This window comes from Ovis aries, chromosome 14 (assembly GCF_016772045.2).
Source record: "Ovis aries strain OAR_USU_Benz2616 breed Rambouillet chromosome 14, ARS-UI_Ramb_v3.0, whole genome shotgun sequence".
Taxonomy (NCBI): Eukaryota; Metazoa; Chordata; class Mammalia; order Artiodactyla; family Bovidae; genus Ovis; species Ovis aries.
Genome location: NC_056067.1, coordinates 17,365,618 through 17,386,532, shown reverse-complemented (window position 1 = coordinate 17,386,532; position 20,915 = coordinate 17,365,618). Strand labels below are relative to the sequence as shown.

The following is a 20,915-nucleotide window of genomic DNA, read 5'->3' as shown; positions in this document are numbered from 1 at the left end:
CTGCACACCGGAAGACCAGCTTCCCACAGAGTCATGTCCCCCATGAGAGGTGGTGGGGATGGTTGGACAAGACCTGGAGTGTGTGTGTCCCTGACAGCCCCTTACCAGGTTGTCCCCGCTGAAATCCCTCTGGAGACTCTTGCTGTTGTTCAGCCATTAAGTTGTGCCTGATTCTTTGCGACTTCATGGATTGCAGCATGCCAGGCTTCCCCGCCCTTCACTATCTCCCAGAGTTTGCTCAAACTCATGTCCATTGAATCGCTGATGTCATCCAACGACCTCATTCTCTATTACCCCCTTCTCTTCCTGCCTTCAATCTTTCCCAGCATCAGGGTCTTTTCCAATGAGTCAGCTCTTCACATCAGGTGGCAAAAGTATTGGAGCTTTAGCATCAGTCCTTCTATTTGCCATGAAGTCACAGGACCAGATGCCATGATCTTAGTTTTTTGAATGTTGAGTTTTAAGCCAACTTGTTCACTCTTCTCTTTTACCTTCATCAAGACGCTCTTTAGTTTCTCTTCACTTCCTGCCATCAGGGTGGTATCATCTGCCTATCTGGGGTTATTGATATTTCTCCTGGCAATCTCGATTCCAGCTTGTGATTCATCCAGCCCAGCATTTCTCATGATGTACTCTGCATATAAGTTAAATAGGCAGGGTGAATATATACAACCTTGATGTACTCCTTTCCCAATTTGAAACAGTCCATTGTTCCAGTTCTAACTATTGCTTTTCGACCTGCATACAGGTTTCTCAGAAGGCAGGTAAGGTGGTCTGCTATTCCCATGTCTTTAAGAATTTTCCACAGTTTGTGTGATCCACACAGTCAAAGGCTTTAGCATAGTCAATTAAACAGAAGTAGATGTTTTTCTGGAATTCTCTTGCTTTTTCTATGATCCAGTGGATGTTGGCAATTTGATCTCTAGTTCCTCTGCCTTTTCTAAATCCAGCTTGAACATCTGGAAGTTCTTGGTTCATGTACTGTTAAAGCCTAGCTTGGAGAATTTTGAGTATTACTTTGCTAGTATGTAAAATGAGCGCAGTCGTATGGTAGTTTGAACATTCTTTGGCATTCCCTTTCTTTGAGATTAGAATGAAAACTGACCTTTTCCAGTCTTGTAGGCACTGTTGAGTTTTCCAAATTTGCTTGCATATAGTGCAGCAGTTTAACAGCATCATCTTTTAGGATTTGAAATAGCTCAGCTGGAATTCCATCACCTCCACTAGCTTTGTTCATAGTGATGCTTCCTAAGGCCCGCTTGACTTCACACTCCAGGATGTCTGGCTCTACGTGAGTGCTCACACCATCATTTTATCTGGGTCATTAAGACGTTTTCTGCACAGAGACTGGAGACTTTGGACTCCCATTTCTCACTTCTAAGATTTCTTTTCTAGGGAGTGTTCTTTGGGAGGTGGGGAGAAAACCCATAGTTTCTCCTGCGTTGGTTCTGACTTGGATGACAAGCACAAAATATCACATCAACACAATGATCCAAGCAGTCTATCCTTGTTTCCTAATTGCTACTGTCTAAAGGGGGTGCCCCAGGTCTGAAGGGCCAGGTGCGGTGTACCAGAGGGTGGCATCTGGCGGCTGAGGACCCAACAGCAGGGGGAGCTCGAGGCGGCCAGGGAGAGGGGCTCTTTAGAGGGCTACACTGATGTTTTGGTTGAACACCTTTTTAGCGTCTATCTCTCCTTCGATCATGTGGGGGTGGATGTCCACGTTCATTCCCGCATCCTTGCACAGCTTGAGCAAGGTTCGAATGTTATTCTTGGATAACCTCAGGTATCTGTGCAAAGACAAGGCCAAAGAGGTCAGTTGAGGGTGGAGTCACCGCAGCTCCAAACTTTATTGAGAAGAGCTTAGATTTAAGCAGTGTCAGTGTGGGGACCTCTGTAAGGACTGGCTCTCCAGACATTTCTGGAGCTGACAGAGGTCTCATAAAAGACTTGGTGGGAGTTTTTACTGGCATAACTCTTTAAAATTTGTTTTTAATCGAAGAATAATTGCTTTAGAATGTTGTGTTGGTTTCTGCTGTGCAACATGGATCAGCCATAAATATATCCATACCCACTCCCTCTTGAGCCTCCCTCCCGCCCAGCCACCCCATCCCACCCACCTCGGTCATCACAGAGCGCTGAACTGAGCTCCCTGTGTTCTAGAGCAGCTTCCCACTAGCTATCTAGTTTCCATGTGCTCGTGTATATGTGTAAATGCTACTCTCTCAAACTGTCCCAACCTCTCCTTCCCCCACTGTGTCCACAAGCTCATTGTCTACACCCGTGTCTCTATTCCTGGCCTGCAAATAGGTTCATAAGTAACATTTTTTCTAGAAGAGAAAAACAAATATCGTATATTAACACATATATATGGAATCTAGAAAAATAGCATAACTCTTTTGGAAATAAATTGGGCAACATTTATGCCAAACAAGTTGCCTCTCCACCCAAAAAATTTCATTATTTTTGATTCAGTAATTCCACTCTGGTCCTCAACTTACCCCAAGAAGAGAAGTCAATGGAAGAAAATCTATATCAATAAAAGTATTTATTTGGGGGGTTATTGACAATAAGAAAATAGTAAATTCCATCAGTAGAGGAATGGTCAAGCAAACAATGGAATATTCAATTCAAGAAATCTTCTTAATGTTAAAATATCATTTGCGAGAAGAAGGCGCAATACGGCTGTGACGTTATGCCAAGTGGGGAGGAAAAAGTTGAATGCAAATTGTTAGGTGTTTTCTCTCATCACTGCCTTGTGTGTACAATCTGAGTGAGGCCAAGGGCTGGGGGAAATACAGGACAGTGGAAATAAAGGCTGAGAAAGTTGTAGAAATGGAGGTGAGTATTTTTTAATAGTATTCAAACAATTAAAATTAAAACATCATTTAAAAATATTAGCTAAAGCCTCACCGTTCTGACTTGTAACTGAAGAACAGGACTGACGCCATCTCTACCATGCAGTTTAGAGAGTGTCTCTGCCGTCATGCCCCTTATCCCACCATCAACCTTGGCCTTGCTCTCAGCTTTAGTATAAAGAGGGAGGCCCCCGACTCAGGCTGCTTTCAGGCCACCTTCTGGTTGCTTACTTTGCTACACATGGTGGGGAAGGAGTTGTGTATTGTAGAAACTGGGGTTTCTATCCATTGGAAATGGTCTCCCTTCTCTTTCCTCTTTTTTCTTTTTGACCGTACCCACAGCCCACAAGATCTTAGTTTCCTGACTAGGGATTGAGCCCAGGCCCTCAGCAGTGAAAGCCTGGAATCCTAATCAGGAGGCCACCAATGAACTTCCCTTCTTTTTCAAGATCTGCCCAGAGCTTCCTTGTTCTCACAGTCAGCTCCCACCAGTCCTGCCTTTCCCTGATGGCTCCAGCCACAGTCCACCCCATCCCTCCCTGACCAGCCCAGCCCCTGGGGGGAGGATCTCACACACATCTACCTGTGCGCCCTCACTAAGATAACAAAGGACAATTTCATCCTTTGTTTAGATGTTTTTCTAATGGCTTGTTTTTTTGCCATCTCCAAATATTCTCTCCCCCTACGCTGTCCAAGTCTCTTTTCTCCCCACCATGGAACCCAGGAAGACTATCTTTGGCCAGAGTCAATTAAAACCACGCTATCAGTCTGAAAGCCATGGCCAAGTCATTCAGCTGTGGAAGTGGCAGGAGCCAGAAACCCCCCTAGTCAACAAGGCTGGCTGCCCATCTTTCAGCCGGTTAGCCATTCCACCCATCCACCCCCCCAACCAGTCAGCCAGCAGAGCAGGACTGTGTGATGGGGCCTGTGGATGCCAGGTGTCTGAAACGTGCAGGTGAGTTTGCTGCTGTGAACTCTACAAAGATGACTACCTTATTCTGTTGTCCTATATCCTCCTCTACTGAAGTTTCTGAACTGTGTCAGATACATCTTTACAGTAAAGAGTAACATTAGGCTGGGGAGGGATGCTCAGATTAGGGGCAGAAGCCCTGCTGTTTGGTGTTGCTGAAAACCAGTAGGTCTTGTAACTAGGACAGAGAACAGCAAGAAGGGAGACCCCTTGGTAAGAGCATACATGCCAAATGGTTTCAGACTTTGTTTATGGTCACTTTAGAGTCTGAAACCCCAAACATACAGCAGGTAGCCCCTGGGAATGGTGGCTACTGTCCCAGCGATTCAACACCACAGCGTAAAGGAACTTAGGGGAGTTTCCTGTTAAAACAAGGCCACACAATCTACAGATTCAATGCAATCCCTATCAAGCTACCAGCTGTATTTTTCACAGAGCTAGAACAAATAATTTCACAATTTGTATGGAAATACAAAAAACCTCGAATAGCCAAAGCAATCTTGAGAAAGAAGAATGGAACTGGAGGAATCAACCTGCCTGACTTCAGGCTCTACTACAAAGCCACAGACATCAAGACAGTATGGTACTGGCACAAAGACAGAAATATAGATCAATGGAACAAAATAGAAAGCCCAGAGATAAATCCACACACCTATGGACACCTTATCTTCGACAAGGGAGGCAAGAATATACAATGGATTAAAGACACTCTCTTTAACAAGTGGTGCTGGGAAAACTGGTCAACCCCTTGTAAAAGAATGAAACTAGAACACTTTCTAACACCATTCACAAAAATAAACTCAAAATGGATTAAAGATCTAAATGTAAGACCAGAAACTATAAAACTCCTAGAGGAGAACATAGGCAAAACACTCTCCGACATAAATCACAGCAGGATCCTCCATGACCCACCTCCCAGAATATTGGAAATAAAAGCAAAAATAAACAAATGGGATCTAATTAAAATTAAAAGCTTCTGCACACAAAGAAAACTATAAGCAAGGTGAAAAGACAGCATTCGGAATGGGAGAAAATAATAGCAAATGAAGCAACTGACAAACAACTAATCTCAAAAATATACAAGCAACTTATGCAGCTCAATTCCAGAAAAATAAATGACCCAATCAAAAAATAGGCCAAAGAACTAAATAGACATTTCTCCAAAGAAGACATCCTGATGGCTAACAAACACATGAAAAGATGCTCAATATCACTCATTATCAGAGAAACGCAAATCAAGACCACAATGAGGTATCATTTCACACCAGTCAGAATGGCCGTGATCCAAAAGTCTACAAGCAATAAATGCTGGAGAGGGTGTGGAGAAAAGGGAACCCTCTTACACTGCTGGTGGGAATGCAAACTAGTACAGCCACTATGGAGAACAGTGTGGAGATTCCTTAAAAAACTGGAAATAGAACTGCCTTATGACCCAGCAATCCCACTGCTGGGCATACACACCGAGGAAACCAGAATTGAAAGAGACACGTGTACCCCAATGTTCATTGCAGCACTGTTTATAATAGCCAGGACATGGAAGCAACCTAGATGTCCATCAGCAGATGAATGGATAAGAAAGCTGTGGTACATATACACAATGGAGTATTACTCAGCCATTAAAAAGAATACATTTGAATCAGTTCTAATGAGGTGGATGAAACTGGAGCCAATTATACAGAGTGAAGTAAGCCAGAAAGAAAAACACCAATACAGTAGACTAACACATATATATGGAATTTAGAAAGATGGTAATGATAACCCTGTATGCGAGACAGCAAAAGAGACACAGATGTATAGAATGGACTTTTGGACTCTGTGGGAGAGGGAGAGGGTGGGATGATTTGGGAGAATGGCATTGAAACATGTATACTATCATGTAAGAAATGAATCGCTAGTCTACGTTTGATACAGGATTCAGGATGCTTGGGGCTGGTGCACTGGGATGACCCAGAGAGATGATATGGGGAGGGAGGTGGGAGGGGGGTTCAGGGTTGGGAACTCATGTACACCTGTGGTGGATTCATGTCAAGGTATGGCAAAACCAATACAGTATTGTAAAGTAAAAAAATATATATACATATAAAAAAAAAAAAGAAAGAAAACAAGGCCACAAACAACTCATTCTTTCCTTTGTGAATAACAGTCATGGTTTCTTCTGTCAAACAGAAATTTGGTGAAAGTTGTGTACGTGTCCTAAGGCAGGGCATCAAAACACCAGCACCTAAATGTCGTGTTCGTTAGTGGACCTACCGGCTTCAGCTCTTTGGGACTCAAAGCAGAGCCCGCACATGCTGCAGCCACCCTCCCTTGCTCGGGGCTCAGCCCAGGTGTCTGAACCACAGACCGTGGTGAGAAGAGCCTGGTCTTACAGGAAGCACCCAGCCCCACCCGCGCAGGGCTGCTTACCGGCAGCTCAGCACCTCTTCCGGCTTCAACATCTTCATCATCTCCATCTTGGGCTCCGTGCCCTTGTCCATGAGGCTTTTCAGCTTACGCTCATAAGAGGCATCAGGCATCTTGCCCCCCCACTCTCTCAAGACGGTTGACTTCCGCTGGGCAAAGGCAGTGTCCTGTAATACGGGTTCGACGACGCTTTGTCGACGGTATGGCATTGGGCGCTGAGTGGACTCTTGAGCCACCGCATCTTTGATGTCTAAGTCTGAAATTAGACAGATGTCACCAGGGAGTTAGGTCCTGGTCTGGGTGGTGGTAAGGTGGACAGGAAGGGGATGGGACCTGGAAGGCTGCATGGGCTTCAAACCTTACTGGATCTAACGTCTCTCCAAGACCTTGGTTAGTTCTCACTCAGCATTTGTTTAATCCCTATTCATCTTATCCTCCTTACTTTCTCCTTGTCTCTCATTCTTCTCAACTCTCACCCTTTTTCGCCTTTCATTCATTTCCTTCTCTCAATCTTCTCTCCTTCCCTAGAGAAAATTCACCTAAAGTGAACTTTAGCCTAATGGGGGTTTAAAAGAAGGTATCAGAGGAGATCAACTTTGAACTGGGATTTTAAAGGACAAACAGTTTATCACATGATAAAAAGGAAGAAAAGTATTGCAGGCAGGAGGAACAGCATGGCTGAGCAGGAGGAACAGTGTGCACAAAGACACACATATAGTACATGAAATAGTGAGGGTCTGATGCCACCCAAATATGGAGTTTGTACTTAGTGAGATACTGGTGGGACTTGGCGGCCTTAATTATTTTCTTGTTAAATATACTCTTCTGTATTTTACAGACTTTTGCTTGAACGAGTAGAGTATTTTCTTCCCATTTCTAACTGGTGAGACTGGTATAGAGAAAAGACTACTGTTAAAATTTTTTTTTTTCTAGTACACAAATAACCACACCATACAGTATCATTTTGGGCCTAGAATTTCTTGAGTTTTGCAGAAAGACGGTCATATCAGGAGAAAAATGAAAACATATTCCCCTTAATATTTATAAAAATTATGTGCTCTTCTTGACATGCTGCGTTTGACACTCTCCAAAACAGTGTCAATAATGACGAAGGAAGTCATGCTTCATTTTGTTTCTTATTTTAATAAAGAGATTTAACATTCCATCATTTAGAATGATGTATGCCAGAATTTTTAGAATGCTTTGTAATATTCAGGAGTTTTACTCCTAGTCTACATAAGGTTTTTATTAGCAATAGTTGATTGTCTGTTTATTGCCTTTCTATCATCTACTGATACGATCATATGGCTTTCCTTTAATTTGCTGATAAATCATGTTATTAGATACCTTGACATCCTAACCATTTGCAAGCTGCTATAATAAATCCTACTTGGTCATGGCTTGTTATTAATTTCATAGATGGATATATTTGCCATATTTTCAAACATTAAGTCTATTTGCTAACATTTTAAAAATAACTTTGCATCCATATTATTGTGAGGTTGGCCTGCTTTTTGCCTAATATTTTATTTTTTTTAATTTAATTTTTAATTGGAGGATAATTACTCTACAATATTGTGATGGTTTCCACCATACAGCACCATGAAACAGCCACAGGTGTACATATGCTTTCCCCCACCCAAACTTCCCTCCCACCTCCCTCCTCATCCCACCCCTCTAGACTGTCACAGAGCACCAGCTTCGGGTTCCCTGCATCATCAGCATGGTGGCTTGTCAAATTAATGCAGAAATACCTATATTTTCTTATTTTTTAATTTTTAAGTTATGAAAGTACAGTAACACATTTACAGGAGACTTGGAAAATACAGAACAAAGTTACATATGGTTCCACTATATATTACAATTCTTTTTTTAAGTAGATAAATTAAGACTTTTAGTCGAAGTTTCACTATCAAGCTCTCAAAAATTGATAGAGTGAACAGACAAAAAAGTAGATGGATATAGTAGACCTGAAAAGCACTATGAACCAATTCAACACAATTAAGATTTATACAGTTTTCACACAACAACAGGATACAAATTCTATTCAAGTTCCCATAGACTATAAATCAGGAGACTATAAACTGGAATATATCCAGGGACATAAAACAAGGGGCAAAAATTTCATGATCTGAATGACTGATTCTGAATCATACAGAATCTGTTCTCTTATCACTGTGGAATTATGTTAGACATCAATATCAAAAGATATTCAGAAATAACCCACATATTTTCAAGTGCAATGTGACTTTTACCTTAGCCATTGGAAGCCTCAATAAAGTTAAAAGACTGAGAAAACACAGAGGGTGATTGCAGAGAAGAAAGAATTTAAGTGAGAAATTAATATCAAAATGATAAATTAATATTAGAAATACTTTAAAAACTATGCATTTGAAAATGAAATGTGTACTTTTAAATTACAGACCTTTATCTAAAAATCATAACAAGGAAAATTAGAAAATAGAAATGTCTATATTTATGTAGCCTGAAATACCTGAAGTAACATTGGGATTATTTGATTTTTAATATTAGGTAGAACTTGGTAAAACCATTTGTCCTTGTGCCTTTTTAGTGGGAAGGTGTCTGCTATCTTCCAATTTTTACCTCAGGAATTGCTCTGGTCAACTTTTCCACTCTTTATTATGTCCATTTGATAGTTTATAGTATAAGAAGTTATTCATTTATGTTGGGTTTTAGTTCAGTTCAGTTCAGTTCAGCCACTCACTCACGTCCAGCTCTTTGTGACCCCATGGACTGCAGCACACCGGGCCTCCCTGTCCATCATCAACTCCCGGAGTTCACTCAAACTCATGTCCATTGCACTAGTTATGCCATCCAGCCAGCTCATCCTCTGTCGACCCCTTCTCCAGCATCAGGGTCTTTTCAGATGAGTCAGTTTTGCATCAGGCGGTCAAAGTATTGTAGTTTCAGCTTCAGCATCAGCCCTTCCAGTGAATATTCAGGACCGATTTCCTTTAGGATGGACTGGTTGGATCTCCTTGATGTCCAAGGGACTCTCAAGTCTTCCCCAACACTCTATTATAATTCACTTAATGTATTTCTTACCTTTGCTTATGCACCTTTTCTCATATAAAATCTTGTATATTTTTGACTCTTCTTTGACAAGGCTTATGATATACATACTATTTGTCGCATTTTTTTTAAAAAGCTAGCTTTGGTTTATCTTTTTAGCTACTTTTAATTTTGTATTTCATTCATCTTAGTTGGTATTGAATGGATGAATTCTCTTTTTCATATTAATTATTTCTTCTATGTCATTAAATTAATAAAAGTATTACTTTTTAATTTGTTTTATATAAGATAAAAACCACTGCTTTCAGCTTTTGCTGTAAAATTTCTCCTAGGCATAGATTTTGCCTTCATCCCATAGATTTTGGTATGAAACAGTCTTATTTCCATTAGTTTTTGTCTTTAAATCATGGTATTTTGGAAGTGTGTTTCTTAATGTTTGTTGAGATTATCTTTTTAAATTTTATTTCTAATTATTGACTGTAACTGGCCCTAAAATCTTTACTATCTTGAATGTTAAAGTTTCCTTTTGGTGAATATGCTTTGGCCACATAAAAATGTATATTCTCTATTCAAATATAAAGTTGTGGTTTGTTAATTGCATTGTTAAATTCTTCTAGGCACTTCCTAAAATTAGCTATTTGATCTGTCTTGAAAGAGGTATATTGCAATCTCCTACTGTAACTATTTTTGTCAGACTTACTTTGCATTTCTAAATGTTTATTTAACTCTATTTTTGGTGTGTGTAGGTTTATGGTTTACTCTCTCTAACATTTTAAAATCTCTCTCTTTTAGCCTGTTGTTTCTTTTAGCATTAAATCCACTTCATCTGTTTGCATATCTCTTTGCCTATCCTTTTTCATTCTTTCTAAAAAATATGATTTTAAGTGCATATCAAGATTTTTATTTTTAAACTATTTCCTAATTTGATGCCTCTGCTCTCTTCTAGAGCATTTTCTTTAGATAAATGAATAAATGGCTGAGAAACTCCCTAAATATTTCTGACTTTGCAAATATCTTTCATTCACCCTAACAGTAACTTATGTATGGACTAAGAATAAGATTGTGAGACTGTAATAATCAGTAGTCTATAAGTATCATTTCTAGATTGATGCTAATTTGACTCTTTTTTTGTAAGTAAGTTGTTTTTCCTAAGTAAAACAACTTGTAAGTAAGTTGCAAGAATTCATGAATAAAATGCAGAAAATTTACCAGAATATGTCTAGGAAAGTCTAGACATTCTATAACATAAATGGAGGGACAACAGCCTAGAGAGAGGCTCTGACTTGCCCAAGGTCTCACAATGAGTCCATGGCTGAACTGGGATCTTTGTGTCCAGTACAGCTCTCTAAACTGACAGCTGGCCCCTGAGAGAGTGGTGGGGTCAGGTGGCATCAGCAGTCAGTTTGTGCATGGTGGAAATTGATACCATGTTCCAGGAGAATCATGAGGTACACATCTTCATTGACACAAATGGAAATCCCTTGGAGAAAGGGCCATGGACTTTCTTGAGACATCTGAGCCTTTTCTGGATCAAAGTAGGTCTCATGCAGGGAAGATGAGTACTAAAATGGATGGTAATGAGAATTATACACATTGGCTAACACTTATTGAGTAACTCATGTTTCAGGCAGTTTTCTAAAGGCTTTCTAGGGAGGGGGCACTGCAGTCTCACAACCATACCATGCCCTTTGATCAAATAAGAAAGTGGAAGATCAGAGAGATTAAGTCATGTGATCAAGATGCCAGGAGAACGTGAACCCAGGTTATCAATGCCTTTCTCTGGGAGCCTGTCCTGGCTACCCTCTTGGACAAAATGTCCCATATTCCTGAGTCCATTGCTGAATGAATACATTAGATTTCTGGTGAGCTGTGTTTGGGACTCTAGGGGTTGACTCTATAATCACCTAGAGACAGAAGGGGTAACTGCACCCCAACCCTCTGCATTAGGAATACACCCTTGCCTGGCATTGACAGAATGCCCTGAGCATAGGTGGGCAAGAAGAGAAAGCCAAATGAATTCCATTTTCTTAGCCTAGATGCTCAGACTTTGTCAAGATTTACTTTGCAAGTGTGTTCCCAATGCTTTCCCAGCATCTTTTAGTGGCCCTTAGCCACAGTCACCTTTTAAGAATTCAGATCCAACTTCATAAACGTTTTCCATGTCTTGTGACTGCACTCAATTAGGGCTGTGTTTTGGAAAGGCCAATCTGAGATTTCTGCTTTCAGCCAAGGGGTGGCAACAGGAGTTAGATTTACCTGTCCATCTCAAGCAGTTAAACACTGGGGCCTGATAGGTGAAATGGCATTTTTCAGACGTTGGCCATACAGGGCAGTGATCCTTTAGAAAATGAAACAGAAGGTGTGAGTCCCACGAGATCCCCAGCTGATGGCTGGAAGATGCTTTAGGGTTGCAGCATGGGTAGAGAAAACCTAGACAGTTTTCCCTGAGTTGAGGAGAGAGAATAGACAGTTCAGCTAGAGTCTACAGGGCAGAGTAGCATGGAGAGCTGCAGAAATCTGCACAGGCTTATCTAAGTTGATAACAGGATGTGCAGGAGAGGAAACCACACAGAATTGGTGGCCAAGACCCCTAAAACAGCTGGTTCTTGGAAATGACGCCAGTTATTTGGGCGCTGAGTGGGGCTGAGGGAGGTTAGTAAGAGATGTTCTGGCTAGAATATTTCTCCTTGTTTGGGATCAATAGGTACACACTGCTATTTTTTAAATGGAAGTCTAACAAGGACCTACTGTACAACACAAGGAACTCTGCTCAGTGTTATGTGGTAGCCTGGGTGGGAGGGGAGTTTGGGAAAGAATGGATACATGTATTTGTATGGCTGAGTCCCTGTACACGTATCCTGTATCTCCATAAATGTATTTGCTGTCCACCTGAAACTATCACAACATTGTTAATCCGCTATACTCCAATATAAAGTAAAAAGTTAAAAAAAATTTTTTTTAAAAAAATGCTTTTTATTGATCCACACTTATCCTTCTTAGACTTTTGCCATAGGCCTTAACTGCCTCTACGCCCTTCCTAGGGGCTGCTTTGTCTTGATCTTGACTCCCAATCCAGATCCTGCTCACTCGTTTCAGGCCTCCTGACAGCTTTCACAGTACGTTCCTCTTTCTGTGCCCAGACTCAGCCCTGACTCAGTCCTGGTGCCACGCGTGGATGCCCAGGTGGATGCCTATGCTGGATGCCTATGAACACCCTCCCACTTGTCTGCGTGAGCTCCGGCTGACCCCCAGTGGCCATTGGTTGTATTACATTTGGAGAGGGCCACCTGCTCTCCAACAGGGTGGCTTTGTGGGGGACAGAGCTGGGCAGATAGATGCAGGAGGCACTGCAGAGGATCAAAGGGCTGGTGAATCAGCCTGCCCTGCTGGCGTCCTTGTGCAGCGAGACGGAAAAAATTAAGCAACTTGTGTGAGAGTTTCTCTTAGGGAAATAACTGCCTTTGTTTAGGAAAATATCTTTTTTTTCAGACTCCATTGAAAAAAATACTTTTTTTCACAGACTACATTGAGTGTGGAATGAGACAGGGGCACAAAGTGATCCCTTGAGGTAAGAAGAAATGGGAATGTGTGGGTCGGGGAAGGCGGAGGATAGAGAAGGGAGGGGAAATAAGGGAAGAGGGAGAGCTGGGCAGAAGCAGGACTAGAGTGAGACGAACGAGGCACTCAGGGGGCGAAACTCAAGGAGGTGTGTGCTCTCAGGCTCATGAAAGGGCAAGGTGGGCGGCTGAGAAAGACCAGCTTCTTAAATTTTGTGTCCTGGGTGCCTAGCTTGTCTGACCCTAGTCCTAGTCTTGGAGTTGAGCAAAACATCTGGAAAACATTTCCCTGCAGGAAATGGAGCCGTCAGGGAAATCTGATGGCAGGGGACAAAGGACTTTGAAGAACATCATAATAGACTTCTAATATGTTTGCTGTGTAAGTCTGTGATGTAATTATTTACCTTTGTTGCCACAAACCTTCAGTAAAGTTTGCTGACACGCAATGGCTTCATGTGAGAGGGCTGGGGAGAAGGGATGTGTTCCCTGTCTGGGCTGGCAGAGAGCAGAGAGAAGGAAATAGTCCTGGAAGTGAGATCCACAGATGCTCAGCCTCCCAGCAGGACCGGGACATGGAGAACGACAGGAAACTTGGGGAAGGGGTGGGGCTTCCCACAGGGCATAAGTTGAACTCCTTCCACTGTTTACAATAGCCAGGACATGGAAGTAACCTAGATGTCCATCAGCAGATGAATGGATAAGAAAGCTGGGGTACATATACACAATGGAGTATTACTCAGCTATTAAAAAGAATACATTTGAATCATTTCTAATGAGATGGATGAAACTGGAGCCGATTATACAGAGTGAAGTAAGCCAGAAAGAAAAACACCAATACCGTATACTAACACATATATATGGAATTTAGAAAGATGGCAATGATGACCCTGTATGCAAGACAGCAAATGAGACACAGATGTGTAGAGAGGACTTTTGGACTCTGAGGGAGAGGGAGAGGGTGGGATGATTTGGGAGAATGGCATTGAAACATGTATACTATCATGTAAGAAACGAATCGCCAGTCTATGTTCAATGTAGGATGCAGGATGCTTGGGGCTGGTGCACGGGGATGATCCGGAGGGATGATGTGGGGTGGGAGGCGGGAGGGGGGTTCATGTTTGGGAGCTCATGTACACCTGTGGTGGATTCATTCAAGGTATGGCAAAACCAATACAGTATTGTAAAGTAAAATAAAGTAAAAATAAAAATTAAAAAAATAATTTTTTATTTTGGAATACTTTTAGATTTATAGAAGAGAAGACTTGCAAAGACAACTCTTACAGACAACTCCTATACGTCCTCCCCCTAATGTTAACATCTTACATAAACCAGGAATGAGAGATTAACATGGGCATGTTGCAGAGTTTTTTTTCCTGGATTTCACCATTTTTTTCACTGAATAACTAGCCTAGGATTCAGTCCTGGATCTCACGTTGCATTTAGAGCCAATCATATTTAATTCTAACTGGCAAGTAACCACAGTTTTGTTACAATGGCTTTGGTACATTAAATGAAAAAGAAATGAACTTTTTGTTGGGCAGAGTGTGGGACAACACAGGAGAACTGGCAACCCCTACTCCAAGGCTCTTGCCCCTCTTCCTTTGAGCTAATTGGAAATCCCCTCCAGAATTTTTTTCTTTTTTAATCATGCACCTCCATCCCAAGAGGCCAGGTAAAATAAATGAATTTGTTATTCCAACACAGCCCACCTGAGAATGTTAGCAAAATGTTTACAGAGAAGTTCCATATGCTTCCCAGGTGGCTCAGTGGTAAAGAATTTGCCTGCAATGAAGGAGGTGCAGGAGACGGTGGTTTGATCCCTGGGTTGAGAAGGTTCCTTGGAGTAGGAAATAGCAACCCACTCCAGTATTCTTGACTGGAGAATCCCATGGACAGAGGAGCCTGGAGGGCTATAGTCCACGGAGTCACAAAAGTCAGCCATGACTGAGCATGTGCACGCAGCCCTTTGCTAACATCTATTGAGCACCGACTCTGCATCTGGCGGAGTGTGGTCTGTGCTTCGATTTGCTAAAATACTACACTATACTGTGAGGCTGTTTGTGTAATTGTTGCATTTTGCGGATGTGAAAACTAGACCCCATGGATAGAGTGGCTTGCTTGGGATTATACAACTCTGAGTTTGTTACCCATCAGTGGGGCTGGGACTCAAACACAGTCAGTCTTAGCAATATCTGGCATAGCCCAAGCCCACTTCTTTTTCTTGGGTACTAGCATCAGCTGGCAGCTTTCAGGCCAGCAGCTGTGGTACCTTCTGTAGCGCCTTGACACTGTCACAGTATCTAAACCAGTTTGATCATTTGGGCATGAGGATGATGTCACCAAAATGACTTCAGGAACCCTGGGGATATGATACTAACTTCCTGAGAAGAAATGCCCCCTCCCCCCGGGTGCCAGATGAGGCTTGACACCCATTTGTCTCCTGTCCAGGTCACATCCCCTGATGCTATGATCCCTAGTCATGGGGGTTCCTGCATCCACAGAGGTGGGGTTGACATAGATGGTGCTGCCTTAAAGATGGTGCCATCTCTGGGCCCCTCTGATAGGAGGGCAATGGCGAGGACAATTCTGGCATCCCCCCACCGAGATTCTTCCCTTACCGGATTTCCTGGGTGTGTCGTTGGAGTTGGTGCTCGGGGTCAGGCTGCTGAGGCGTTTTCCCTTTGCTTCCACTCTGTAGAGCCTTCGGTACAGGGCAGCGGTTTCGTCCTCCCTGGAGGAGTTTTGCCCTGAGGCCTGGGAGGAGATCTGGAGAGATGTTATAGGCTAGAGGATGGGTTCTGGCTCTGCTTCCTTCATCCCCCCGCGAGTGAGTTCAAGGGTTGGCTGAAGGGCAGATGAGGGGGGCCCAAGGAGAGGCTGACTCTAGGTGCTGGGTTCCTGGGACAGGAACGCACACTGGTGTCTGCTCACCAACTTCTTTCTTCTGTCCCCAGAGCTTGTGAGGGACCCTGGAGACCACAGCCATCGCTGGTTGTCCCCTCTGCCCAATGGCATTCCTGAGTGGTTTAGGGGAGGGAGGTGGTACTCAGGAAGAGCAAGCCCGACCGCAGGGGTGCAGGTCTTCCCACTGGGACTGCGCAGTGTGTTGGGTGGGAGCTGGCTGGCTGGAGGGGTGACCTGTGTGGGTGCTACTGTGCGGCAGGGATGAATTTTAGAGCCCCACATTTAAAAGAAAAAGTAGCCAATTCCGTGCAAGAGCAGAGTGGGCACCCCCTCCGTCCTGTGAAGGGGCTGGGGTAGGCGGGGTGATGTCACCTGCTCAGAGAACGCCACCTGTTGGTTCCCTTGGCTCTTGCGGCGGGCTCCCTGATGTTTTAGGGCACTTTTGGTTTTCTTTTGTTCCTTCGCAGGTTCTGCCGAGCCTATCACCTCCTTGGGTTTGTTCTGAAACAACAGGGAGAAAAGCCCTGTGGCCACCTCAGTGGGCACAGACCAGTCCTGCACACCACGGAGGGGAAGGACCACGCAGCCTGAGCACCTACTCTCATCCTACTGTTCCCCTTGTGGCCCCTCTGCCTCCAGACACACCTGGTGACCTCATCCCAATTCCAGCGCCAGGCGTGGCTGTCCCTCTCCACTTCAGAGTCCATCACTAGCTCCCTGTCACCCTCCACAGGAGGGCCCCACTCTCCAGCCTGGGAGGAATTCCTTCCAGCCCTCCAATGGCCTTGCTAGCTGCCACTTCCTTACGTGACCTCCAGTCATCGAGCCCAGCCAGGGTGCTCCCTCCCCTCTCCCATCCCATCTTGACCTCCCCGAGCTGTCATCGCGACTCCTCCTGCCTTTCTCTTTCCCCGGATGCTCCAGTCTGCCTGGTGGGAATGGAAGGCCAGGTAAGTGCCACAAGTCCATTCGAGGCATGTATGCTTGGCTCTCCCAGCTGCCGGGAGAAGCCGGTAAAAGAGTCAGTTTCATTAGTAAGTCTCATCACTGCCCAGGAGAGGAGGGGCCCACAAAGGTGCATCCAGGCCCATCCTTAATGGGTAGACTTGGGGTGCTGGAGCATAGCAGGGAAACTGAACTGACCAGATCTTCTCTTGGGGTATGCTGCGGGTTCTGAGGGTTGTGCAGAGATGGCCAAGACTGGTCTCCAGGGCTGATGGCCTGGCTTGCAATCCTGCTCTATGGCTGGCTGTCTGGCCGAGTGACTTTGAGCAAGGGACGGCTCTCCGGGCAGTTTAGTTCCCTTATCTGAGGATGAGGATGGTAGCAGAAGCTACTTCATAGGGTTATGGTGGGAAATAATGAATTACTGTGGGGGAAGTGCTTAGTGCTCCCTGATTGTTAGCAGCACTCTGTGAATGGAAGGAGGGTTTTGATAAGCCAGTCTGGGTGTGTGGAAGGAAACTGTCCAAAGACCATCTAAGAAGTGGGTACTAGCTACCTTCAGGGTTTTGTGGGGCTTAGTGGGGGAAGGGGTGCAAGCTGGGGCCAGGGCTGATACTCCTAGTTGATTAGAGAGAAACTAAGTCTAGTTACTCTGAGAGTGGCCCACCTCCCTCCTTCCCCTCTCAACCTGCAACCTCTCTTCAACAGCTGCCCAAGTAGCTACAGTCCCCTCTTTTGAAGGAAGCTGAGTGGAACTGATTTGGTACCACAGACCCATCAGGAAACTGTCACAGAAACTGACTTGGTGGCCCCTGTGCCCGAGACCTTAAATCTCAGGGATCTTCTTTTATGACAAATGTTCACAAGGGGCACAGCCCTCTGGGTAGACTATAACCCAGAGGTTATAGTGCTGAAGTGGGGGAAAAGCCTGGACTGCCAGGGGAAGGGAGACAGGGGCACAGAGAGCCCTCCTCCAGCTGTCTTCACTAAAGGGCCCCCTGCCACCTGCCATCTGAGACCTGCCATGGAAACATCACCCTCTCTCTCAGGAGCTTCTTTCAAAATCCAAATGCTTCTGGAAAGGGTAACGATGCTTGAAGATTTAATTGTATTTTGAAAGTAAATTTGTTCCCTTTCTGAGTCCAAAATTATTTACAAGAAAAGCCACATAGAAGCTACAGCTGTGAAAACATTATTAGAATATAAACTTAGCAGGAAGAGATGGGATCAAGTATATTCATCAAAGGAGTGAGTAAGATTCCTGTAACTGAGTTCTGAGAAGCCCAGCAGTCAAGCCCTAACACCTCCCCCCCCCCCAAATGAGGGGTAATTGGTGGGGTAGGTAAATCACTAACTCCTTAGAGTAAAATATGTTTGTCAGATGTGTTTCCATGTACCTGATGAAACTAGCCCTCCAAATCGCTCTGACTGTGTGTTAGTTGCTCAGTCGAGTCTGACTCTGCGACCCCATGGACTGTAGCCTGCCAGGCTCCTCTGTCCATGGGATTCTCCAGGCAAGAATATTGGAGTGGATTGCCATTCCCTTCTCCAGGGGATCTTCCCAACCCAGGGATCGAACCAGGGTCTCCTACATCACGGGCAGATTCTTTACTATCAGAGCCACCCTCAGTAAATGACTATAATGATAAATAAACACAAAACCAGAACAGAAGCTCCCGTGAAAGGCAGGGGCTGATGAGCTGGGAGAAGCAGGAAAGGACAGGCAGTGGCAAAGGTGTGTGGGGGGTGGGCCTGACAGCCCATGAGCTGGGGAACTGGGCGTGTCTGGCTGAGACCCTCACTAGCTCCGTGAGCTCCTCTCTTCATTTCAGCTTCCTTATCCTTCAGCTGGTGGGTAAGATCAGTGTCTACCTTATAGCCTTGCTAGGAGCAGTTGACCAGACAACTCACTGCAATGCCAAGCACAGGGCCTGGCACGCAGCAAATGCTTAGTAAAACATATCACTGTTGTTAGTAATGCCATTTTCACCCATTTTTTCTCTGGGGGCCAGGGGAGTCAAGATCAGGTGGCCTCCTCTGCTGAAGAGACCACTTTCCAAGGGTATGGCTTGACCTTCTGTAGATGAAGGGACCAAAGGGGAACTCTTGAGGGAAACTGGGGCAAAACTGGTTGTTCCTGGAGAAAGAGAGAAAACTGGTGTTGCAGACTTTCGTGTGCTCCCCTCCCCCTAAATTCACGTGTTGAAATCCTAATTCCTAATGTGAGAATGTTGGGGAGGTGGGGCCTTCGGGAGGTAGTGAGGTCATGAGGGTGGAGCCCTCATGAATGGGATTAGGACTTTAGAAAAGAGGCCCTGGAGAGCACTCCTGTCTCTTCCTCTTTACGAGAACATAGCAAGAAGCAGCCATCTATGAACCACAAAGCAGGCCTTCATCAGATATCAAATCTGCTGGCACCTTGATCTGGGACTTCCCAACCTCTCAGTTGGGAAGAAAGAAATTTCTGTTGTTTCTAAGCCACCTGGTTTATGGCATATGATTGTAGCAGCCCAAATGGATAAACTAAGTTCTGATGAAGGATAGAAAGGAAGAGGTTCCCAGGTGGCGCTAGTGGTAAGGAAACTGCCTGCCAATGCAGGAGATGGAAGAGACACAGGTTTGATCCCTGGATAAGGAAAATCCCCTGGAGGAGGGAATGGCAACCCACTCCAGTATTCTTGCCTAGAGAATCCCATGAACAGAGGGCTTATGGTCAGTGGGGTCCCAAAGAGTCAGACTCAACTGAGCATCTGAGGTTTTTTGTGTTATCAGGAGTCGCAGAGAGGACAGTGGAGGTGGAAGATGCCCTTTGACCCTGGGGCTATCACGAGGCTGGAAGTGCCTGGGAACAATGGGAAGGACACAGCAGCAAGACCCTAGAAGCAATTGTCCCTCAGCCCTTCTGAAAAGCGGACAGAGAGAGCTTTAATGTCTCTCATTAAGTGAAACCTCAGTGAAACTAGACAGGAGCCTTCCTGACGGTAGACCCTTGACCTCCCCTTTCCTAGAACAATTTCTTTAGAAAATTTACACTTGTAAATTCCTTTTCTGCCCCTTTGAAATATAAATCCTCTCTCAGCCTCTTGCCCAGGTTTACAATCCAGGAATGTTTTTCTCCAGATGCTGGGTCAGGAAGATCCCCTGAAGGAGGGCATGGCAACCCACCCCGGTGTTCTTGCCTGGAAGTTTCCATGGATAGAGGAGCCTGGTGGGTTGCAGTCCAGGTTCGCAGAGTCAGACATGACTGCGCACAAGCATGCAGAGAGCCCTCCTTTGAAATGCGAACATCAAGAAAGACAGCATCCCCACCTCCCAGTCTCTGTGGCAGGGTGGGAGCTTAACTACATGGGGCTCCTTAGCAAACAAGGATGGCCTGACCCCGTGGACAATCTCCCCCATGCGCTCCAGCGCTCTTCTACTGGCTCACCCCCGTGCTGCAAACCCGCCCTCACCCGATTACATCAGGCTTCAGTCGCCTTGAGCGAAGCCTTCCTTGTAGGGTTTCTGGGACAGTACACACCTGGAGAGCTTGCTTCTTCTTCCCCTGCCTCCGTTCCAGCCACTCCAACACTCGAGTCAGGTCTGACATCCGCCTCTCCTCGGCCGTCCTCCACACGAGTTTCCTCTCTGTGGGCATGGAGTTCTTCAGGTCCTCTGACTTCTCTGTCATCGTGGAGCCCTGGCCCTGCCGTGGGCAGGAAGGTGGCCCACTCCCACTTTGTTGAGCCCTCTGCCTCTGGTCGCTGGTCCTGGATGACTCAGATGGTGCGGTGTTTCCCTCTAGACATGAACATATATGCAAACATAAAGGGCAGTGTTGGGGCAGAGCCGGGGATCCTGGCCTCCAGGGGCAGGAGGTCCAGAGGCTGATTGTGAGGTCATTGTCAGGCTGTCGGCAGGGGTCAGAGTGGAGCGGGCGTCCCCACGTGGATCCTGTCCCCTCTGTTGTAGCCACGGGTTCTGGGAAACAAGCTCACTCAGAAGGTTAGTGCAGATAGTGGAGTGCAGTTTATTACACCGGCGGGCCCAAGGCAGAGTCTCCTCTTAGCCAAGGATCCTGGCCAGTTTTTGTGAAAACCTCATATACCCTAAGTGTATAAGGTCCCCTGAAACTAGCCTGAACAAAGGAAAAAGAAAGATACAATCAAAGTTCACCCGTGATCGTATGCCTTAAGCCTAGGACGTTAACAGTGACAATTATCGATAGGCCTGTGGTCATACCCCAGTAAGCATAATAGAATGTAT

General features: G+C 44.9%; 1 protein-coding gene across 1 annotated transcript; it reads right to left on the bottom strand.

Annotated features, from left to right (window-relative positions):
• Positions 1-1,725: 1,725 nt before the first annotated feature.
• Positions 1,726-20,515, bottom strand: C14H16orf78 (chromosome 14 C16orf78 homolog). Its single transcript, XM_027977546.2, is given in 7 exon segments — positions 1,726-1,773; positions 1,775-1,790; positions 6,235-6,487; positions 15,440-15,587; positions 16,098-16,226; positions 18,745-18,747; positions 20,191-20,515. Coding segments are annotated over 7 exon segments (747 nt in total). The 5' UTR covers positions 20,341-20,515.
• Between the last annotated feature and the right edge of the window lie 400 nt (positions 20,516-20,915).